Source organism: Tiliqua scincoides, chromosome 7 (genome assembly GCF_035046505.1).
Source record: "Tiliqua scincoides isolate rTilSci1 chromosome 7, rTilSci1.hap2, whole genome shotgun sequence".
Taxonomy (NCBI): Eukaryota; Metazoa; Chordata; class Lepidosauria; order Squamata; family Scincidae; genus Tiliqua; species Tiliqua scincoides.
In genome coordinates, this window is record NC_089827.1 from 3,683,573 (window position 1) to 3,704,650 (window position 21,078).

Here is a 21,078-nt window from a genome sequence, read left to right on the forward strand (position 1 = left end):
GGACACGCTTAAAATAAGGCTGGACTCTACACATGCTCAGAGGCACCCTTGCTCCACAAGAAATATTGGACCCAAAGATGAAGAGGCGTTCTGGACACGCTTAAAATAAGGCTGGACTCTACACGTGCTCAGAGGCACGCTTGCCCCATAAGAAATATTGGACCCAAAGATGAAGAGGCGTTCTGGAAGCACTTAAAATAAGCCTGGACTCTACACGTGCTCAGAGGCACGCTTGCCCCATAAGAAATATTGGACCCAAAGATGAAGAGGCGTTCTGGACGCGCTTAAAATAAGCCTGGACTCGACTCGTGCTCAGAGGCACGCTTGCTCCATAAGAAATATTGGACCCAAAGATGAAGAGGCGTTCTGGACGCGCTTAAAATAAGCCTGGACTCTACACGTGCTCAGAGGCACGCTTGCCCCACAAGAAATATTGGTCCCAAAGATGAAGAGGCGTTCTGGACACGCTTAAAATAAGCCTGGGCTCTACACGTGCTCAGAGGCACGCTTTCCCCATAAGAAATATTGGACCCAAAGATGAAGAGGCGTTCTGGACACGCTTAAAATAAGCCTGGACTCTACACGTGCTCAGAGGCACGCTTGCCCCACAGGAAATACTGGTCCCAACGTTGAAGAGGCGTTTGGGACACGCTTAAAATAAGCCTGGACTCTACACGTGCTCAGAGGCATGCTTGCCCCACAAGAAATATTGGTCCCAAAGATGAAGAGGCATTCTGGACATGCTTAAAATAAGCCTTACACTCTACACATGCTCAGAGTGTAGACTGAGCATGTGTCGCCTCGCAGTCTTTAAAAATAATGAAATAATATCAAATAAATATAAATAAATTTTGAATAAATAGCAATATTTTTAAAGATTCTGAAATATTTTTTTCATCTCAGGCTTATTTTAAGTGTGTTCAGAATGCCTCTTTGTCTTCTCTGAGAGCGATGTTTCTTTTTTTAATTTAAAAAAGTGAGGTAAGCATGCCTCCGAGCATGTGTGGAGTGTTTCTATTCTAACAGGTAACAAACTTTGTGTAAGAAAAAAAATCCAAAGATGTGGCCTCTGGGCATGTGTGGAATGCACTGCCAGAACACCTCACCAGTTACACAAGCCCTGCAATGCTCCTTGACATTTTTTGTCTTGTTTAATGTTAAGACCAGTTTTTTGAAGAGATCTGTCCAGTTTGCAAGTGTTTGATGAGAACAAGGGTCATAAATGCAGGTGCTGCCTTGTTATCTGTGAGGGTTCCATTCCCAGAAACCCAAAGATACCGAAAACCACGAGTAATGAAAACTGTGGTTTAAGCAATGCTCAAGGCCCCTGGCTTCTGAGCATTGTGCAGGCCACACACAGCCTCCCTGGTGCTCAGAACACCCTCTGGAGGCCAGGGGAGCACAGCCTCCCTTGACCCAGAGGATCCAGGTTGAGCTATGTCTAGCTCCACACAGGTCCAGAGGACACAAGTTGACCAGGTCTGCAGATGAAAAATCTGTGGATAAACAGGCTCAACCTGTATAGCTAAACAATATACCAGGGTTGTGTGTGCACTCCAGCCACTTTCTGAGGGGTTGTGCCATCACAGGCAGATCTCTCATCAGCTGTGGCTCTGGTATCTCCCTGTATAGCAGTGGTTCCCAAACATACCTGATGGATGACACCATCTTGGATCTTGCAAGATGTAAGATGGTGGCCCCATTCTCATGAGATTTAGTGAGAATCTAAGGTGGCAACACCCAAGTCTTGCAAGATTTGGGCACCCTCATCTTGGATCCCGCAAGATTTCATGAATCCAAGATGGCAGAGCCCTGGAAACAGGTTAGGAGGTGTCACTGGGGACATCCTGTGGCGCCCCTGTGAGGGTTCCTAGGGCATCATGACACACACTTTGGGAACTCCTGCTGTATAGGAATAAGTTCATATTTGTAACTATACTGGGAGAGACTAGAGCTGTGGTGGCAAGAGCTCAGCCTCCATTGTGATTGTGCAGGTGCTGCATCTTCTGGCACCACAGCAAGTGCCTCCCCAGCCATTCACTTCACCACATATCACTATATACAGTAAAATAACATTAAAACCAACACACATAGAGTTGGGAAGTTCTTGCCAACTGTTTATATCTGCTTCCTAAACACTGCAAGTGCAGGAGTTCCACAACAATGGAGCTACCACCAAAAAGCTCCATCTCCTGTGTCTTGCCAATCTGATTTCTGTCAGTAGCAGGCCAGGGCCTCTGATGCAGATTTTAGGGAATGGGCAGATTAGCATAGGAGAATGTGGTCTTCAGATAATTTGGTGCAGATAATTAAGGAGTGTAGATTGCAGTCCTATATATTTGTACCTGGGAAGAAGTTCCACTAAACTCGATGGGGCTTATTTCTAAGAAGATGAGTATTAGGATTGCACTGTTAGGGCACAACCCTAACCAGGTCTACTCAGAAGTAAGTTCTATTTTGTTCAATGGGGCTTACTCTCAGGAAAGTGTGGTTAGGATTGCAGCCTTAGAAAACCAAAGCCAGCAATTGAGGCTCAGAAGCAAACTGTCAACCAGGTTCCATCATTATTATTTTTTAAGCACATGATATAGAAAGCAATTATAGGAGCACTGAACTCACTATTTTTTGAGATCTTTCTATTCTGGTACTTGCATGTAAAGCTGAAATTCTGGCCAGGCAAGTAATATTCTGGTTGATGAGTATCTTAGGAGGAAGGAATGATGATTTGCTAACAGGTCTGATTTTCTCTGTTATCCTCTCTTTTCTCATTCGATGGTGGATTTGTTGAGTGACCACTACTGTAGTTTGCTACTAAAGTTTCCTAGTTTTCTGTGCCACTTCAGTACATTTATTTCTTTTACAATGTTATATCTTCCATGTCACAATCCAGTTGTATAAGAAAGGAACTTGATTGTAGTCACTTTAGCCATGAGGGGAATCTACCTTATAGTTTTGATGTAAAACATGTAAAAAAAAGATTATGGAGGTTTGGCCAGTGACATCACTAGGGTTTGCATCATGCGGTGCAGGAAGCCAGTGTGTCACCCCTATGATGGACCTCCTCTCATGAAGCGGGTGGGGTAACACCCTGGGCAGTGGGCTTGGTGATGTACTGCCCTACCCCTGCTGGTTTTTTGTCTATAACATTTGATAGAATAGAGATATTTCAACGCAGTTTGTTTCATTACACTCTGCATGGAATTACGCATTGATTGATATGATGGTATTATTCAAAAATATCAAAATTTTAAATATTTTGGCCAGTATCACCCCCCAAGCGTGTCACCCAGAGCATCCCGCACCCCCCCCCAGTGACACCACTGAGTTTGGCACCTGTACAATGGCAAAAATGTAGGCTGATTTTTCATATAAAAAGAGTTCTTAGCAAGTGAGCAGATTCACATGGGAAGAGGTGGTTAATGTTCAGCGAAATTGACCAAGAACAACCAAAGCCATTCAGTTCCAAAATCTGGCAAGGAGTTATATTGAAGCAGTATCTTGCTTGGTATAAATATGAATAAAAGACAAATTGAAAAAATAAAAATTATTCCATCTTTAAGGTAATTGTTGCTTTCATTTATTCATTTAAAACCTAGCAACTCACCTTGCTAAGTTTTTTTTTCTTTTGCAACATAATTCATATACATTTGGATAGGTATATTTGTTTATGCAATTGAGGATGCAATCCTAACCCACTTTCCAGCACCAACATAAGGGCAATGCAGCTCCTAGGTAAGGAAACAAACATTCCATTACTTTGAGGAGGCCTCCGTGAGTGCCCCACAATGGTATAATGCTGCACACGTCCCATTGGTACACCTATGTCAGCACTGGAAAGTGGGTTAGAATTTGGTCCTGTAAAACATAAGTCTTTTTGAAAAGTAAGTAAGCAAATAAATAAGAGCCCAATCCTATGCATTACTCAGAAGTAAGTCCCATTATAATCCATGGGGTTTGCTCCCAGAAAAACATGGATAGGATTGCAGCCTAAGTGAAGTGTGAGTGAAGTATCAAATGAGTAAAGTATCAAACTTAGAGCTGCACGTTAGGGGAAGACTAGTTGTCTGTGGTTATGAGCTTAGTAAAAGAGTTTTGTTGCTAAAATCGGTTTTGCTCAAAACTAGAACAGCATTACCAAGTACTGTCATTGCAGGGGACTTGGGTAAAGGTTTCTTTGTTCTACAAAAATGCAAATTTGGCTTTTAACAGCTAGTTTCCCCCATCAGCATGCCTTCTGTCTGTTTTTAAAAATGTGGAAGTCCAATGTTGCCATTTACCTACAGGAAAAGCCTCAGGCTGGGATTCTAAACATGCTTATTAGGGAGTAAGCCCCATTGAACAGAGTGGGACTTACTTCTGAGTAAGCATGCATATGATTGCTCTGTTAGTTTCTGAAATTTTAATTTTGCAGAGGCTTATTTCTGTAGCTAACTCCATGTTGCTCTCAAGTTTTAGAGGGCAAAACTATCTTAGGGCTGGTTTATATAAATGTCCTTCCTATGCCTATCCTGGGAATCCCCACATACTCATCCATGTGTGCAATGAAACATGTGAATCAGATGATTATAGATTCAATGGAAAGAAGCCTGTGATCTTGTGGGACTGGTAAAAGGGCTGCCACAATCACTGGTATATTTTCAGACTGTATCTGTGTCTGCCTGGCTTACATGCTGTTTGCCCACCCAGTCACATACCGACATTGGTCAGGATGGTTCAGACCAATAGCTCTTGACCAAAAGGTTCCTCAGCTAGGAATAAGAAAGGCAAAAGCTGGTAGCAATTTCACTGTTCCAACTTGCCTTTACTGTTAAGAGTAAACTTGCCTTTACTGTTACTTTACTGTTTACTTGCCTTTTATTAAGAGTTTCCTTCCTCCACTCTTGGTATTCTGCCTTGGGGCTATTTTGAGTACAAACACTTGGCTACAACCTGAAAAACTTAATTGGTATTGGTTGGTTGTTACATCTCTAGTAATAATATGTGGTGATTTGTTCAATAGTTTTTCAATCAGGTGCCTCAATGAAGAATTTGCATTTTGAATTTTTCTTTACTGCAGCCTGCAAACCTCAGGGATTTCAGTACTGCTACACTGGCTCCCCAAATTAGGGATGACTGCCATTGGCAGATGCAGTTTGTCCTTCAGTAATGCTATAAGTGCTGGGCCAGCAAGAAGCAGATTTTTCAACTTAAAAATCTTTTAATGTAAGTACAGATTCCTGGAACCTAACTTGTACTTAAGTAGGGGACTCAGGGCCCAATCCTATCCAACTTTTCATTGCATCCAAAATGCAGCCCTGAGGTAAGGGAATAAATGTTCCCTTACCTTGAGGAGGCCTCTGTGTCTGCCTTCCCACCGAAGGATGCAGTGCATGCCCCATTGGCACTACTGCACCAGCCCTGGAAAACTGGATTGGGCCCAGGATTGGGCCCTCAGTGCATATATTTTATTCTTCTGAAGCTCATTCTCCTTTTCTTCCATGGTTATTGTTCTGAGCTTTGTTCAGAAGAGAGGTACTTGGTTGAGCCAACCAGGTCTACTGATACTTCATACCAGGCTTAGCCCTCTTGAGGATACAAAACCAGCATCAGCTTCCTGAATTACGATCTCAAGTAGCAGGAAAAGGACCAAATTAAAGAAGGTATCATATTACACTGAATGGCAGCCCTTAAAACATTTGACTTTCCCTGCCTTAGTGTAACCACACATAGCTCCCTACAAGTTGCTTATGAATATAAATTGTGTTTCTGTGAGTTGGAGCCACCTGCTTCAGATGTTATTTTAGCAAGTTGCTGCCTTTGTTTATTTCAGTTTGCCAGATCAAAAAAAAAAAAATCTTCAAAGAACCTCATCAGAAATGTGTGTGTAAGGGTGGAATGTGTCAGTCAGTTTCCTTTTCAGAACCTTTATTGGCATATTACACAAATACATAGACAAACAATTTATAGTCTTAACAAAAGTGATACTAATTCCTAGGATGTTAAGAGGCACACCCCATTTCTCTAATACTGTTGACTGGACTACAATGTTTCAGGAGAAGCTTTAAAAATGCCCCCAAAGTCTCAATTAAAGGAGTGTGTCTATAGCAGCAATTTTCAACCAGTGTGCCATGGCACATTGGTGTGCTGCAAATAGTCTGCAGGTGTGCCGTGGGAGTTTGGAGAAAGGTAATTTATTAGTAGGACCATTGGGATACATGAGCCCCCTGCTGACAGTGTGGCGTGCCTTGTTAATTGTCCAAACATCAGTGGTTTGCGTTGACAATTTTAGCATCAGTGTAGATGACTAAGGTTGAAAAACATTGGTCTATTGAAAGGTTCAGGCATTTGAGTGGAAGTCAGCAAATTCTTTCTAAACTAAAGAAAGTTTAGAAAGTTGGGGGTTCCCTGTATTGCATTGGAGGCAGCGCATGTGGAAAGCATTCAGTTTCCTGTTGTGAGCAAAGAGTCCATGACTCGCTGCAGTACAGAAGTGTACTCAGGACACAAGCTCTGCAGACCTGGATCTTGGTATGTTCCGTCAGCTTCTTGTTGGACCAGACTCTCTTTGTGAGTCTGGAAAATGTGGTAGCTGCTTTCCCGATGCGTTTGTTTAGCTCGGTATCGAGAGAGATCATTGAGTCAAGGTACACAAAGTCATGGACAACCACCAGTTCATGCACAGAGCTTGTAATGCAGGGAGGTGAGTCCATATCCTGAACCATGACCTGTGTTTTCTTCAGGCTGATTGTCAGTCCAAAATCTTAGTGGTAAATCCTTTGTATAACAAAAATATTAATAGATTGAGTGGTAGCTTCAACCCAATAATCCTCTCAGGGCCCAATCCTATCCAATTTTCCAGTGCTGGTGTTGCTGTGCCAATGGGGTATGCACTGCTTCCTGTGTTGGGACTGCAGTCACAGAGGCCTCTTCAATGTTTAGGAATATTTGTTCCCTTACCTAGGGGCTGCATTGAGGTTACACCAGTGCTAGAAAATTGGATAGGATTAGGCCATCAGTCACTAACTGACTGTATTGCAAAATATATTTTCTATGGTGTAAGTCCCCCGACATGTGAAAAACACTGTTCTTTTCTGTAATTCACCATAAAGGATTATGTGTACCCATGACTGTAAATGTTCTGTTGATATACCATCCGATTATGTATTTTATTTTTGTTCTGTAACACAGCAACGAAAACAGTCTCAAAAATAAACAAAGCAGCCCTTAACTTACACTGATTAATCAAAGTGAATTAATCTGCCAATTAAACAGATTAAAGCCAGCAGCCCTAGGAATTATTATTTAGGGGTTATGTAGAAGAGAAATGTAGCATATGGATGCATCTGGGCAGATAAAACCACATCTGAGATGAGAAACAAACAAATTCTATGATTACTAGATCCAGACTAGTGATATTTTGGAAAGAAAATTGAACATGTGCAAGCTGTTTCAAATAAAAATTTGAAAACTGTTTCTTTTAAAGGAATTGGAGGTTATTATCCAATATTGGCGTTTGCCAAAGAGTATCTTACACAATGCTTAACTGTTACAAAGAAATCTGAAAAACAAAATGGCCACTAAAAAAAACAAGGTAAGTGCTTTATTTATATTTTTATAGTTAAGTATTTAGACACTGCTTTTGTCATAATTTGGGTGCAATGAACACCATTATCATGGACACTGAACTCCTGGGGAAGATCACAACTGCAGAATACACCCAAAGAAAAATGCCACCAAATGTGTTGGTCAAAAGATGGTGATGTTATGGGATTTGTTGAAAACTACTTTGTTACAACAAAGTATACCAAGAGGGCTCTACAATATCCAAGAAGGATGTTGTCGCAGACTATTCCTTCCTCTATAATGAATCTAACCATGTTGCCCAGATGTAACAAAACAGTGCTGTCACTTAAGAGCAGTTCTGTTAGCATGATTGCAACTGTCACAGGTGGCTCTGTGCTTGCTTGATTGCTGTGCAAAGGAGATGAGACTTCTTGAGGCATGTAAGAAGACCAGTTTCCCTAGCTGTGTGAAGTTTGGGGTAGCAGCGGAGATGAGATGAGAGATGATGACTTCTCCACTTTCCCAAGCAATGTGAAATTTGGGGATTGTTTAAAAATACACAAACATATGGATGTAAACAGGCACTTTTCTAATGCAGATCCTGCAGCCTCCATGACTGCACCCTCAAGTTTCAGGTATGTTGTTGGCAACCTTCAGTCTGGAGAGACTATGGTATCGCGCTCTGAAAGGTGGTTTTGGAACATCGTCTAGTGTGGCTGAAAAGGCCAATTTGGGAGTGACAATCCCTTCCACAACGGGAGCAAGTGCAGTCTGACCCTGGTCTGTCTCCCTGGCTATGGGCCTTCCTTCTTTGCCTCTTAGCCTCAGACTGTTGGCCAAGTGTCTCTTCAAACTGGGAAAGGCCATGCTGCACAGCCTGCCTCGAAACGGGCCGCTCAGAGGCCAGGGTTTCCCACTTGTTGAGGTCCACTCCTAAGGCCTTCAGATCCCTCTTGCAGATGTCCTTGTATCGCAGCTGTGGTCTACCTGTAGGGCGCTTTCCTTGCACGAGTTCTCCATAGAGGAGATCCTTTGGGATCCGGCCATCATCCATTCTCACGACATGACCGAGCTAACTCCAGCCAAAAACTCTTAGCATGTGCTTTCTCTCTCTCTCTCTCTCTCTCTCAGTTCAAACTGAGATTTTTCACACACATACACACACAAACCCACCTGCCCCTTCCCCAAACTGGGAGGAATGTCTCATCAAAAACTCACAGAGAACTTTCATCAAAAACTTTAACCAGCTATTAGGAGACCATCTCCAAGCCATTAACTCCCATTGAAGAAACATCCACAGCCATCCTGGCCTAGAACCAGCAATCTGCCCAACAAAGGGAAGGTAGCCATAACAATAGCTACACCTGACCAGAGAATTTGCTTCATCAGTTTCAGAAAATGCTTGCAGTGAGCCTCTGTTCTACATTTCATAAACATGATGAAACCCTGCAATAATACTTCAAATCCTGTTTTCCATTGCCATGTTATTGTTTTTTTAACATTTAAATGTTCTATTTAGGACAGTGGTTCCCAAACTCCTTAGCACCAGGACTCACTTTTTAAAATGGCACTCTATTGGGAATGCCACCCAGGTTTACCAGACTTTTAAAAAGGAGAGAGAGAGAGAGAGAGAGAGAGAGAGAGAGAGAGATTATTTCTTTTTTTCTTTATTTGTAAGTAATAATAACCAGAAGAAGACCCTCAAACTTCATCTCTCTATATTTTCACATGGTTCCAAACTGCAGGCGCTCAGCTCCTTGCAGGACAGTTAGCCGCAACCTTGCAGGAGCTGAGCTCTTTCCAGGGTAACTAGCAGCTATAGTATCTGGTTTTTTTTAAATAGGACTTGAGGCAATTATCTGATTTTTTCCATCTTCCTTTGGCAACTCAGGGAAAATCAGGATGCGACCTACCAGTGAGTCCCAACCCATAGTTTGGGAAGCACTGATTCCGATACATCATAGCAAACACCAAAAAATAGACTGTCTTGAGGTGGGAAAACATGGCCAAAGGAATCTCAGCCTCTTGTTGAATCACCAAGTGTGCAGGGCATTACACTGCATCATTTATTAGCACTCATTGGAAATGGTTGTTCAAGCAGTAGTACCATTTAGCCTACATTTTGGGCCCAATCCTATCCAACTTTCCAGGATCGATGCAGCCCCAGGGTAAGGGAACAAATGTTCCCTTACTTTGAGGAGGCTTCCATGACTGCCACTCCCACTACAGGATGCAACACATGCCCCGTTGGCACAGCTGCATCGATGATGGAAAATTGTATAGGATCAGTGGTGTCACTAGGGAGGTGCAGGAGTGCAGGTCGCACTGGGTGATGCGCATGGGCAGGGGGTGACACCACTACTGGCCAAAATTTTTTAAGTCTTGTTATTATTGAATAATACCACCATGTTATATATCATTTGATGTGCATGTTTATGCAGCATGCGGTGAAACAAACCTCATTGGAATATCTCTGTTCTATCAAACGTTATAGCCAAAAAACCAGCAGGTGGCAGGGCAATAGTACATCACCATGCCCACTGCCCAGGGTATAGCACAGCCCACTGCATGGGAGGAGATCCCTCATGGGGGTGATGAGCAGGCCTCCCATACCGGGTAATGCAAACCCTTGTGATGCCACTGTATAGGATCAGGCCCTCTACCATTTTATCCAAAAGGATGTAGTGGAAGACTTTGTCAAATGCTTTCCTGAAACCGAAGTACTTTATGTACACAGCACACCCACACAGTCTATCAGACTGATCACTCTGTCAAAGAAGGAGATAAACTTCATCAGGTGCAACTTGTTCTGGACCAACCCATGCCGGCTCCTAGGAATTTTCCCATTATTTTATAAGTGCTCACAGACATTCTGATTAATATTCTGTTCCAGGCTCTTTCTGGACATTGAAGTCAGGGTGACAAGTTTCCCCAACTTTTATTTATTTATTTTGAAGACAGGGATGACATTTGCAAGTCTTTAGTCCTCAAGCACCTCACTAGGAGTTCTCAAAGCATACAGCCAGTGGCTCTGACATCAAATCCACAAGCTTCTTCAGTACCCTGGCATGTAGTTCATTTGGACCTGGGAACTTAAATCCATTTAAAGTAACTAGGTATTACAGGTAGTTACTTTATGCCCTCAAAAGTGACTTAAATTGTCTATACCTTTGGAAATGCTTATGTCACAGAATCAGCACACAGTAATTTGATTTAGGATTGAATTGGTATAGCTAGAGCAAAAAAAAAAGTAAACATCCACCACTTGGAAATTTCACATTCAGTTATCCACTCAAAGTTGCTTTCCTTTTCACTCATGTCAATTCCAAATCTCATAAATCATTGACTATCAGATGTTGTCAATGACGGAATGGCATTTCATGTCATCTATCAAATAGTGTCAAATAAAATGTCACTGAATGTCAGATACCAGTGTTAAGTATTTGGGTGGGAAATCAAAGAACGCTATGTGCAAGCAGAAAGAATTTCTGTACATGAATAGCTGTATACAGGTGTGATTATTTTCCCTTCCAGCTGTATCAAATTCTGCTCTGGAGAGATCCCAATCTTCAGGGAAGGTAGGAGGACCAGACAGACAGAACCAGATGCTGAAGTAGGAAGGAGTGGAACAGCCACAAATGTCCATGAAGTCTTTTATATCTTGGCTATGCAAATGTTCAGATATTAAGAGAATCTCTGGTGTTTATTATTCAAGAAATCCACTGGGGATTTAAAAAAATTCAGAGCCAATTCATTTCAGTTCTAATCCAGGGCTAATTTTGGCTACAGTAATGGAATGTTTCTATCTGCAGTCTGTACAACCAGTGGCGTAGCTAGAGGGGGTGCAAAGCACTCATTTTTGCAGGGAGCCTCACCATGTGCATGCAAGTGGCCCCTCCCCCTCAGAGCCAGCTGTATGCCTTTGTTTTGGCTCCAACGGGGAGGTGGTGGGACTGCTTGCATGCTGTGGTGAGGCACCCTGCAAAACTTAGTGCTTTGCACCTCCTCTGGATACACCACTGTGTACAATGACTTGCTTCAGCTCCAACCCAAAGCAAACTCTCCTTGGTTCCTTTGGGGTTCATCCATTGTGCTTGCCCTTTTTCTTCTTTGCTATGCCAAATGCTAAGTTGTAGGGTGAATCAAATTCTTTTAATCCAGTGTGCCACACAAAGGATTTAAGTGCCCTATTAATTTATAGATTAATTATCCTCTGGGCTGGACCCCTCTCTAAAACTGGATTCCAATGATGTCATAATACGTGTGAGAACTCTCAGGCTATTTTTCACAATAGTGAGGGTAGCCAACACCTTCCACTAGGGACTCCCACGTTCTTAAGGCTGTGTTAGTTTTTCAACTTCCAGTGCTAGAAGCACTAGAGAGCTGGTTTTGCTTGGGTCACATTTTTCACCTTCTAGCATGCTTGCCACACTAGCAAGCTCCTTCAGGCTCGAGGCTAGAAAACATGGTAGCGGCCATGCATTTGAGTTCTAATGGTAGAGGTGGTCTCCATGCCTTAAAAAATAGTGGCCCTGCCCCCCTACTCTCCTCTGGGGGAGGCTGTGAAGGCACTTAGTGAAGATGGAAGACTCCATCAAACATGGCATCTACACTGGCAAAAACACATGTATGTTTGCAGTAAGTCAGGAGGCATGTGTGGGGGACTTAGTTCCCCTTTGCCTGAATCAGGACATGAAAGACTCTGTCGCGATCATGGCCCTTTTCCCACTAGAAAAGGTGCAGAGCCTTGGTCAGTACTCAGGAGGATGGATGTTTGTGTATAGAAATGCAATACAGGCATCCACCTTCAAGGCATTTTTGCTGGGAGCCTGTAGGTTCTTCCTGTGGTTTTAAAAACAACTCAGATGTTATTGGAGGCTCTTTTCTTGAGCATACAGTGCTGTTGCATGCAAAATGAAGAACTGGTTTGTTTACACAATATATTCAAATAACATAAACTAGGACAGAATTAGCAGCAGTTTGGTTCTAAAACTTGCAGAATGTAGTTCTGTAAGCACAAGCTGCTTCAGCCCCTGTGAAACCATTTTCAAGCATTTAAGCAAAGGCCCCTTGATTGGATTTATGCTAATGGCCCTGCTGCAGGTATTTCTAATTCATTTACATTTCATTTTTAAAATTGCTTGTGTGTGTTTCCAATTTGCACTAACACCATTAACAGATAAAATGAATGTGCAACAGGTCAGTCGGATGCCACAAGATGGCAACAGTTGAAGAGCAATTTGCTTGAAGAAGGAGCAGGATGTTGGCTGCTCTGGTGAGATGGCACTTCGTTTGAAAATGCAGCTTGGAGAAGGAGGAAGTTTGCTGCTAAGCTATTCACGCAGTGCCCATCATCAGTAGACCATGAGCACTTTCTATAATTAGATGTGATTTTATTCAGTGTACAGATGGGAAGAAGATGAAAGGGAGGGGAAAAGATTGATCAGAGGTGAGTGGCATAGCAACAGACAGCATGTGGATTTCCTTACAGTCTTGCAAGGCATAGAGGAGACCACATTGCTAAGCCCAGAAGAAGGTAGGAATAAAGAAGAGCTGAGAGGCCCACACTTCATGCCCAGCTCCAATGTCTTTTCCAGCACAAACTCATAATCCTTACCTGCAAAGCCCTCCCTTGACTTCTTTCTCCTGATCAAAGCTCAGTATTCTGAAGGCTTTCTTATCCTTTAAACCACGCCCCTCTTTATCCCCCATTGTCTCTTAGGCCAGGAACCTTCTTCCTGAACACCTAAGAACATAAGAACACCTGCCTGATATCACATTCATGCCCCTCCTCAGGGCTATCCAATGAAGTGTCACCCCTTAGTTTTAGTAAGGGATTGGAACTTGATGTAAGCAGCTATCACTGGTAGCCCAGTCCTATGCATCTTTACTCAGAAGTAAGGCCCATTGTGTTCAATGAGACCTGCGCCCAGGGAAGGGCGGATAGGATTGCAGCCCGAATTTGCTCACATTCTTTCCATGTTACCTTCATCTTCTTCCTCTCTGTCTGCTCTCTCCCTTCTGTTGAATTTTAGATTGTAAACTTTGTGGGATAGGGCTATGTTTTGGTTTGGGGCTATGATTTGGGTGTCATCATCTCGGATCTCAGAAAATCTTGCAAGATTTGGGTACCACCATCTTGGACATTGTGAGGTTCTGGAGATCCAAGATAGTGGCACCCAACCTGCCCTCAGTGCCCTTGTGTGTTTCTTGCACACGGCTGCTCTCTTCTGAGACAGATCTTTCTGCCCTTCCTCAGTTGTGATCAGAAAAGTATTCTTTGGGTATGTCTGTCTGTGTAGGTGGGATAAGGGTGGTGGTGTAGGTGGTGCAGGAGCTGCTAGCAGGTCTCTGAATTAGATCCTTCTTTGCATTGAACAGGGTTCAGTGCCACTACAGCTCCTGTAGGGGGTGGTGATAGTGTGGCATCCTTGAATCATGTTGCGCACACATGTGCAGGGTGTGTGTGAGGTGTTCCCTGGACATACCTAGGAGTACAATGCACCAGAGTCAATACTGTGTCCAAATAGGATTGGGCTGTAAACAACATAGAGATGCCTCATTCTCTACCTGGAAGGCAAGATAGAGCAGGAAATCTACCATAATTGATTACCCAAGGATAGTAATTAGTGGAGAAAGGTGCTGTTGCTTATCATAATTGGTAGTGAGTTAATAGCTGTACAAGTGAATTATATGTTGAGCAATAGCTAATTATTTGAAAATATGCCAATCTTCATCACTGGTGCAGGAGAGGTTTTGTGAGATGATGAATGATACAATGATTTTTTGTTTTTATGAGTTCACTTTTTTCTCGTTACTGTGTCTTTGGTTATTATTAGAGAACTATAGACATTTGTGGTGCTCTACAGAGGAACATAAGCAAAAGAGACAAGTCCTTGATCCAAGGATCTTACTGTCAAAATTTTTGCAGTGTATGTGCTGGGGGGTGGGTGGGCAACAGAGAGACTGGAAAGTAGACATGCAATAGATCAGGGTATTGCGTAATACTTGACCAAGATGGAAAGTAGAACAAAATCGGGGACTTTTCCTTTCAGGTTAGAATGCATTGCTTTTCAATGTAATGCACTCCAGAATGCGGAATCCAGAAGAACATACATCAAAACATCTGTAGCTGCTGGTTATTGGAGATCATCCTCATCTTTTTTTCTCTTCTAATTCAGGCTGAATCCAACCCCAAGATGTCACCACTATGACAGGCTGAGCATCTATACATCTATATGTTCTACCAAGAGGGGCAGCTATGTAAAAAAGGAAAAAAAATCCTGGTAAGGATTGCCTGAATAGTTGTTTCTGTAGTTGAGTAGCTCATGCTGTTTGCATTTCCCCCCATCATTCTGTCTGTACAACCAACAACAAATAGCCGTTGGAATGTCTTTATTCCTGTGGAGTGGCCTTAGGGATGCCTTATCAGAAGCATCCCTAAGTGATCAGAAGTGATTGTTTAAGTCTTTGGGGACTGCCCTGAATGGAAGAGTCTGGTTTAGATACCTTTTGTCTGTTACGAAAACGACAGCGGAACATAGACAAGGCTCGAAGGCAATTACAGGTTAGGTTAAATTTACGAGTCCTTGGGGACAGCCAAGTGACTGCCCACCAACGTGGTGAGCACCTCTGAGCAGGCATTATGGTATATTAGGAACCGGTTTGTCTAGTAAGAGACAGGAAGGAATGCCAGGTGCTTGTTACCTGCCAAACCACTTCATAATTCCTCTTAATATTGTCTCCCCAGATGTCATCGCTGGCTGCTCCGAATCCTTAAGAGCTCATTTTTTGCTACATTTCCTCTACTGTTTCAGACAAAGCATTTTGCCATTTATTCACAATACAGCCATTGGAAATAACTATTCCTCTCCTCCCCCCCCCCTTTTAGCATTCCTGAACATCTTTGGGATAGAACTATACAAAGTGTTGAGACTAGAAAGGGGGCAAAGCACGAAGTTTTGCAGGGAACCTCCCTGTGGCATGCAATCCACCTCTCCCCCAAGAAGCCATTCCAGGAGCAAAACAGAGGTGTTTATCTCAATTTTGCCCCCCCCATGGCTCTGAGGGGGCCACTTGCATGCCACAGGGAGGCTCCCTGCAAAACTTAGTGCTTTGCACCCCCTCTAACTACACCACTGACTGTACATGACACACATGGATTGTTTAAAGTGCTAACTCTGCACTCTTCTCCCTTCTATGTTGCCTCTTCCTTTTGGTCCCCCTCTCCCTTTTTCTATCTAGGCCAGTGATTTTCAGCCAGTGTGCTATGGTACACTGGTGTACCGTGAATGGTCTGCAGGTGTACCACAGCAATTTGGGGGAGGGTAATTTATTATTAGGACCATTGGAGGATTTTAGCCCTCCCCCAGCAGCACAGTGCACCTTGTCAATTATTAAAAAGCTGATGGTATGCATTGACAATATTAATACCTTGTCAGTGTGCCCTGAGATGAAAAAGGTTGAAAACTGCTGATCTAGGCATGGAAAGGGGTGGAGAAGCACTGAAGCAAGAAGGCCAACAGAGATGGGTGTCCCCTAATAATCTGCTGCCTGAGACAACTGCTTCAATTGGCCTCATGGACGGGCAGGCCCTGGTCCAGACCCAGTGTTGGAAGGGTAGCCTGTCCCGTCATGCAAGTTTGCTATGGTTAAAGAGCATTTCATTGTACAGGGGAGGGCATTCGCTCCGTCTCCTGCAAGCTGGGATGGTACAACCCAGGCACAGATACATCACACAGGACTTCTGCTGGTCTGTTTTGCCTCACAAAGCAGGAAAAGGCACCCATGAAGCCTCCCTTCTGACAGCTTCAAGTGGTGTCCCTTCTTCTGCCATCTGCTCATGTTCTAATTTTGGTCTTGTGTAGCGTTGCCAATATCTCAACTACGCAGCCCAGCAATTCCCTCCCTAATGCACCCACTATTTATATTTCTTCTTACTGTGTTGTGATTAAACATCAAACAAAATGGATTCCCATTTCCTGTCCTGTAACAACTGAGAGTTTATCCGTTTCCTGTTCAGCTGCAGACAAGCACTTTTCTGACAAATAATGCCCAATAGTTGTACAGTGTTTTCTAAGAACGTTTTCCAACTTCCAACGTATACGTCAGAAAGATATGAAGAGCAGGGACTGCATTTGTTAGGGTGGACGGTTTCGGAAGACTATGAACCATCCCGCAAGCAGCCATCTTAAGAACTCCAACAGATGCTACTTCCAGGCACAAAACACCCTTCCCCCTCCCGCTGGACTAAGAAAGAACAAACTAGACATGCATTCCCCTGGGAAAGTTTATTTATTTGCTAAAAGTTGTTTGAATCACATACGATGGTCACATTTTAACATTTAGGTCAGAGCAACGCTTTTCAACTTTCTTTTTGCAATTCTGTTTTCCCCAAGGACCACTTATGGCTATCACTTCCACCAGGGAAAGCTGCTTCATGCAAAAGAGTTCACTCACCTCTCAGGGGCTGCTTCAAGTGTTGCTGCTTCCTGATTTTTGCTTTATACACTTTCCTTTCCTCATACTATGTCTTTTGAAGGTGGGATCCAGGTTGCTGTAGACCTGCAGCTCACTGCAAGTGCACTACCCTACCCCAGGCCAGCTCCTGCAGCTTTGTCCACTTCTGTTAGGGTTGGGCCCGATGGCAGTGGGGCTAAGTACCTCCAGTGGTTGAAAATTACTTGTAGAGTATCAAGACTTTAATTCTCTCTCAAAGCTGAAATCCTAATCACTCTGATGCCAAACATAAGGATAAGAGCACCTAGAAGTCATCCTGGTCTTTTGGTTCTTCATCTCCATGGAGAGGTCCAGTTCATGTAGGTGGCTCAGATCAATTAGGCTGTACAGGTTTGCCCTCAGTACCCACAGGAGTATCCATGGGGGATAATCAAATCCACAGGTTTGGGCCATGAGAACCTCCAGGCACAACAAGAAGGTGCTTCTGGTCATGTCTGGGAAGTCCTCCAGCTGCAGGTGCTGAACTCACAGTAGGTCAAATCCATGAGTTCCGAACCCCCGGGTAAAGAGGATCCACTATATTATAATAATCTCTGAATTATGTCTAATAAACACACACAACTGTTGAATTAGAGTAATTTATTGTGTTCTTTTCTGAACTTGACAAAGAGGGATTCCCAGAGATTGAGAACACAACACAATCTTATACACCATTTTCACAACTAGTCCCTTGTTGGTTTTATTAAGAACATAGTAATTTAAAAAATAGCTAAATATGTACATATTAATAAAACTTATATACATAAGATTGAGACACTTTTTATCTAAATATGGAATGATTTTCCTAATATAACCTATAAAAAGACTTCTGAATAAAAGTTTTGAACAGTAGTCACAGTTAAGTAGACACATACAATTTTTTTTTTAAGATTTACTAAAAACAAGATGTTGATTCTGTTGGTTAACTGTTACAATATGTATGTTTGTATTTGTAAAGATGCTGGGAGACTGAGAAGTCTCATCAGCCTTTGAGGAGGAAATGCATCTGAAAGACTGCAGTGCTAGTCAGAGAACACAGACATATTCCAATTAAAAACTGGTCATAAGTTAGCATTCCATAAAGAGTTATTTAACTGCACAGAAGTGGTTATTCAACCCGAGCTGGGGGAAAAAATCAATAGGTTCTTTATATGCATCTATAGCACAGTCCATACTACTATCTGTGAAATGCTCATGTATGCAGCATCTGTTAACCCTTCATCAGAAGCACTTCATGGTTGTTGACCACATAAAGAATAAGAGAGCTGCTGGGTTCTTCAAAGATTAACAATAATCTTGAAGCTCACATCTTCAAACAGTATCTGTGAATCTTGGTGTATTAATAATCTTGAAGTTCAGCGTATAAATTTATGACCACACCAATTTTTTTAAAAACACAAATATAAAATAAAGTGAGAGTCCTGGGAGAACATTTGCATTCGTTTCAACTCTGAGGGATGAAATCAAGGCAACTGTAGCTGCTTTTGAAAGAAGTTCATTAAATACATGCACACGTGTTAATTAAGTAACAAACTGAGTGGAATAAGATTCTGTTCAAAAATTGTTTTATAGAAAAGTGCGCAGTTAATGCTGTACAGTGCAAATTTGTATCTTGGCCTTCTTCAGAACCACCTTCAGACCAGGGCAGAAACAACTGCCAAGTTATCCCACAGAAGTATTCTAGTAGAAAGAGTGGAGTTTGGCAAAGAGATTATTTGGCCACTTGATATTTTCAAAACAACTTTTGGAATTTTTGGAGGGGGGAGGAATACTACACATGTATCCTGCCAGAGAACAGCAGCCTTCTCCTTTTCCTCGGCTTATGACTACTGAAAGGAAAAACATAAGGGATGGGGAAGAATATGGGTAGGTTCACACACACACTATACTAGCTCTGGATTGTCATGGATTTTGAAAGGAAAAAGTTTATGTGCTGTTCCCCTTATGTATAAAAAACATTGTGTGAGCTGGATACTCCATACATGGGCCTGCATGTATTGAGCCCTGATTTGTATGACCCCTTCCTCTCATGAAAGGGAGGGGGGATGATTGGGGGAATCAAACCTTGCCTGTCCATGCCTGGAGCACCAGGATCACAAAAAGCCTCATCAGAAGTTCGTATTACTAACTCCCTCCATTACAGAACAGCTTTTATTTGATAGCCTATTAACCCACCTCAGCCAGAGGGAAGGATTAGTAAACTTCTGTTCCATCTGGCTGAAGTGAGATCCTAACCAGGCTCCCAGAGGGAAAAAAAAACAACTTATATGCACATTTGTGCACACACCTTGCCAGTCATTTTCCTCCCCTCAGTGGATTGTCCAACAGGCCTTTGAGGAATTAGGCATGGTGAAAACTAACCATCACCATCCAAACTGGAATACTGTTTACCTTGCATCTCAATACTGTTTGTCAACAATGTGTTAAAAAGTTTTGTAGACCTTAAAGACCAACCAATTCATGTCAGCAAAAGTTGTCCTGAACTAAGGCTGCAATCCTATACACACTTACTTGGGAGTAAGCCTCATTGACTACAGTGAGACTTACCTCTGACAAACATGTCTAGGACTGCACTGCACATCTACTTCATTATATGCATGAATTAAGAGATTCCACCAAAGCAAATGCTGAAATATGGACAGTCAGTCTCTAAGGTGCTACAAGATTCTCATTACTGCAAAAAGAGGTGCTATGCCCTCTTGAAGTTGTTACCATACGTGATAATCAAAGTTGTGCACACAAAAGTCCTGTGGACACTTCACTGGCGGCAATAATTCCTGAAATAAGTTTTTGGGAACTACAAGACTGAAAAGCCAGACTAAAAGTACAGAGAGAGGGCGAGACATGGAGCTGCTATGTCAAGTGGTCTACAAAATAAAATATCTGAAGAACCTCAATATTAAGAGCTACTCATTTCATATTCACAGATACTGGTTCTGGTCTCACCACCACGCAATATATTAGCATCAGTAAATGGGCTCTTATGGTCAAACACATGGATATTGCATCTTCTTCTGATAAGAATACTTGGCAGTTTCACATCCAAGGAGAAAAATCAAAGAGAGCTTTTTCAGAACAGATCAAGATGATGTGCTCAACTTCTTAGTAGTTTCTTGGTCCTATGAAGATTATTTCTTCACAAGAAGCCAATATAAAATGGGGTCCTTCAGCACTCCCCTCCTGAGAGGAAGAGAGGCCTCTAACTGTGTTTATTTTCCTCTCTTTAACGGAAGATGAATCAAATAGCTAGCATGCATATATTTATGTGGGGAAATACAATCATAAAGGCAAAATTTGTTCTAGTACAGTGTTACCAGACTAATTGCACTATATCCTTGTTGCTGAACAAGACTACTCTGATTAAAATAAAGGAAACCAATGGTCTGCTGTCTTTGATATTCCATGTTACATAAGCATCAGAAGAACTGAAAAGATTTTGAGGCCACGAGAACTTAGATCCTGAAGTAGTCTGAAAATGTTGCTGGTCTCTTGCTCGAACTTAAAGATGTCTGGATCTGCTAGTGAAACACCGGCACAGAACGTGTGGTTTCAAAGAGGTTACCTGAAAAAGAGGAGTTCAAACGTAAAGATTTCCACAAATTTTAAACTTACAAAATGAAATAATCTCTATCAAACAAATGGAATTAACCTGCCAAGTTTAAGGTAAAAACACTGCCTGCACATATGTTAATCCCCCCCTCCCCATTCTCTCTCTCTCCCCAGTGGTTTGACCAGGAAAAAAATAGAGAAACAGAAAGCCTAATTTAAAAATGGATGAAAAACTCTTAAAACAACACCAGCTGAAAGCTGGCCTTGAAATGAAGCATGTAAGAAAACACTCCGTCCTTACCAAGAATGCATTTGACTTTGATCATACAGACAGTAACAGAACTTAAGAGAGATGACTGATTCCTGTGGTGTGCCAGGCCATGTCATTTAGGTCTTTATAGGTCCAAAGATCATGGCTTCTACCTATGCTTGGAAGATAATAAGAAGCCACTGCTAAATATGAAATACCTGTAGAAATGAGGGTATGAA

At 42.4% G+C, this 21,078-nt stretch overlaps 1 protein-coding gene across 1 annotated transcript in view; it reads right to left on the reverse strand.

The window, feature by feature from the left end:
- Nucleotides 1–17,653: 17,653 nt before the first annotated feature.
- Nucleotides 17,654–21,078, reverse strand: part of BEND7 (BEN domain containing 7) — a 44,296-nt gene continuing 40,871 nt past the window's right edge. Inside the window, exon 9 of the mRNA XM_066634420.1 lies at nucleotides 17,654–20,602. Coding sequence (XP_066490517.1) covers nucleotides 20,559–20,602 — 44 coding nt within the window. The 3' untranslated portion in view covers nucleotides 17,654–20,558. The remainder of the gene's footprint in view (nucleotides 20,603–21,078) is intronic.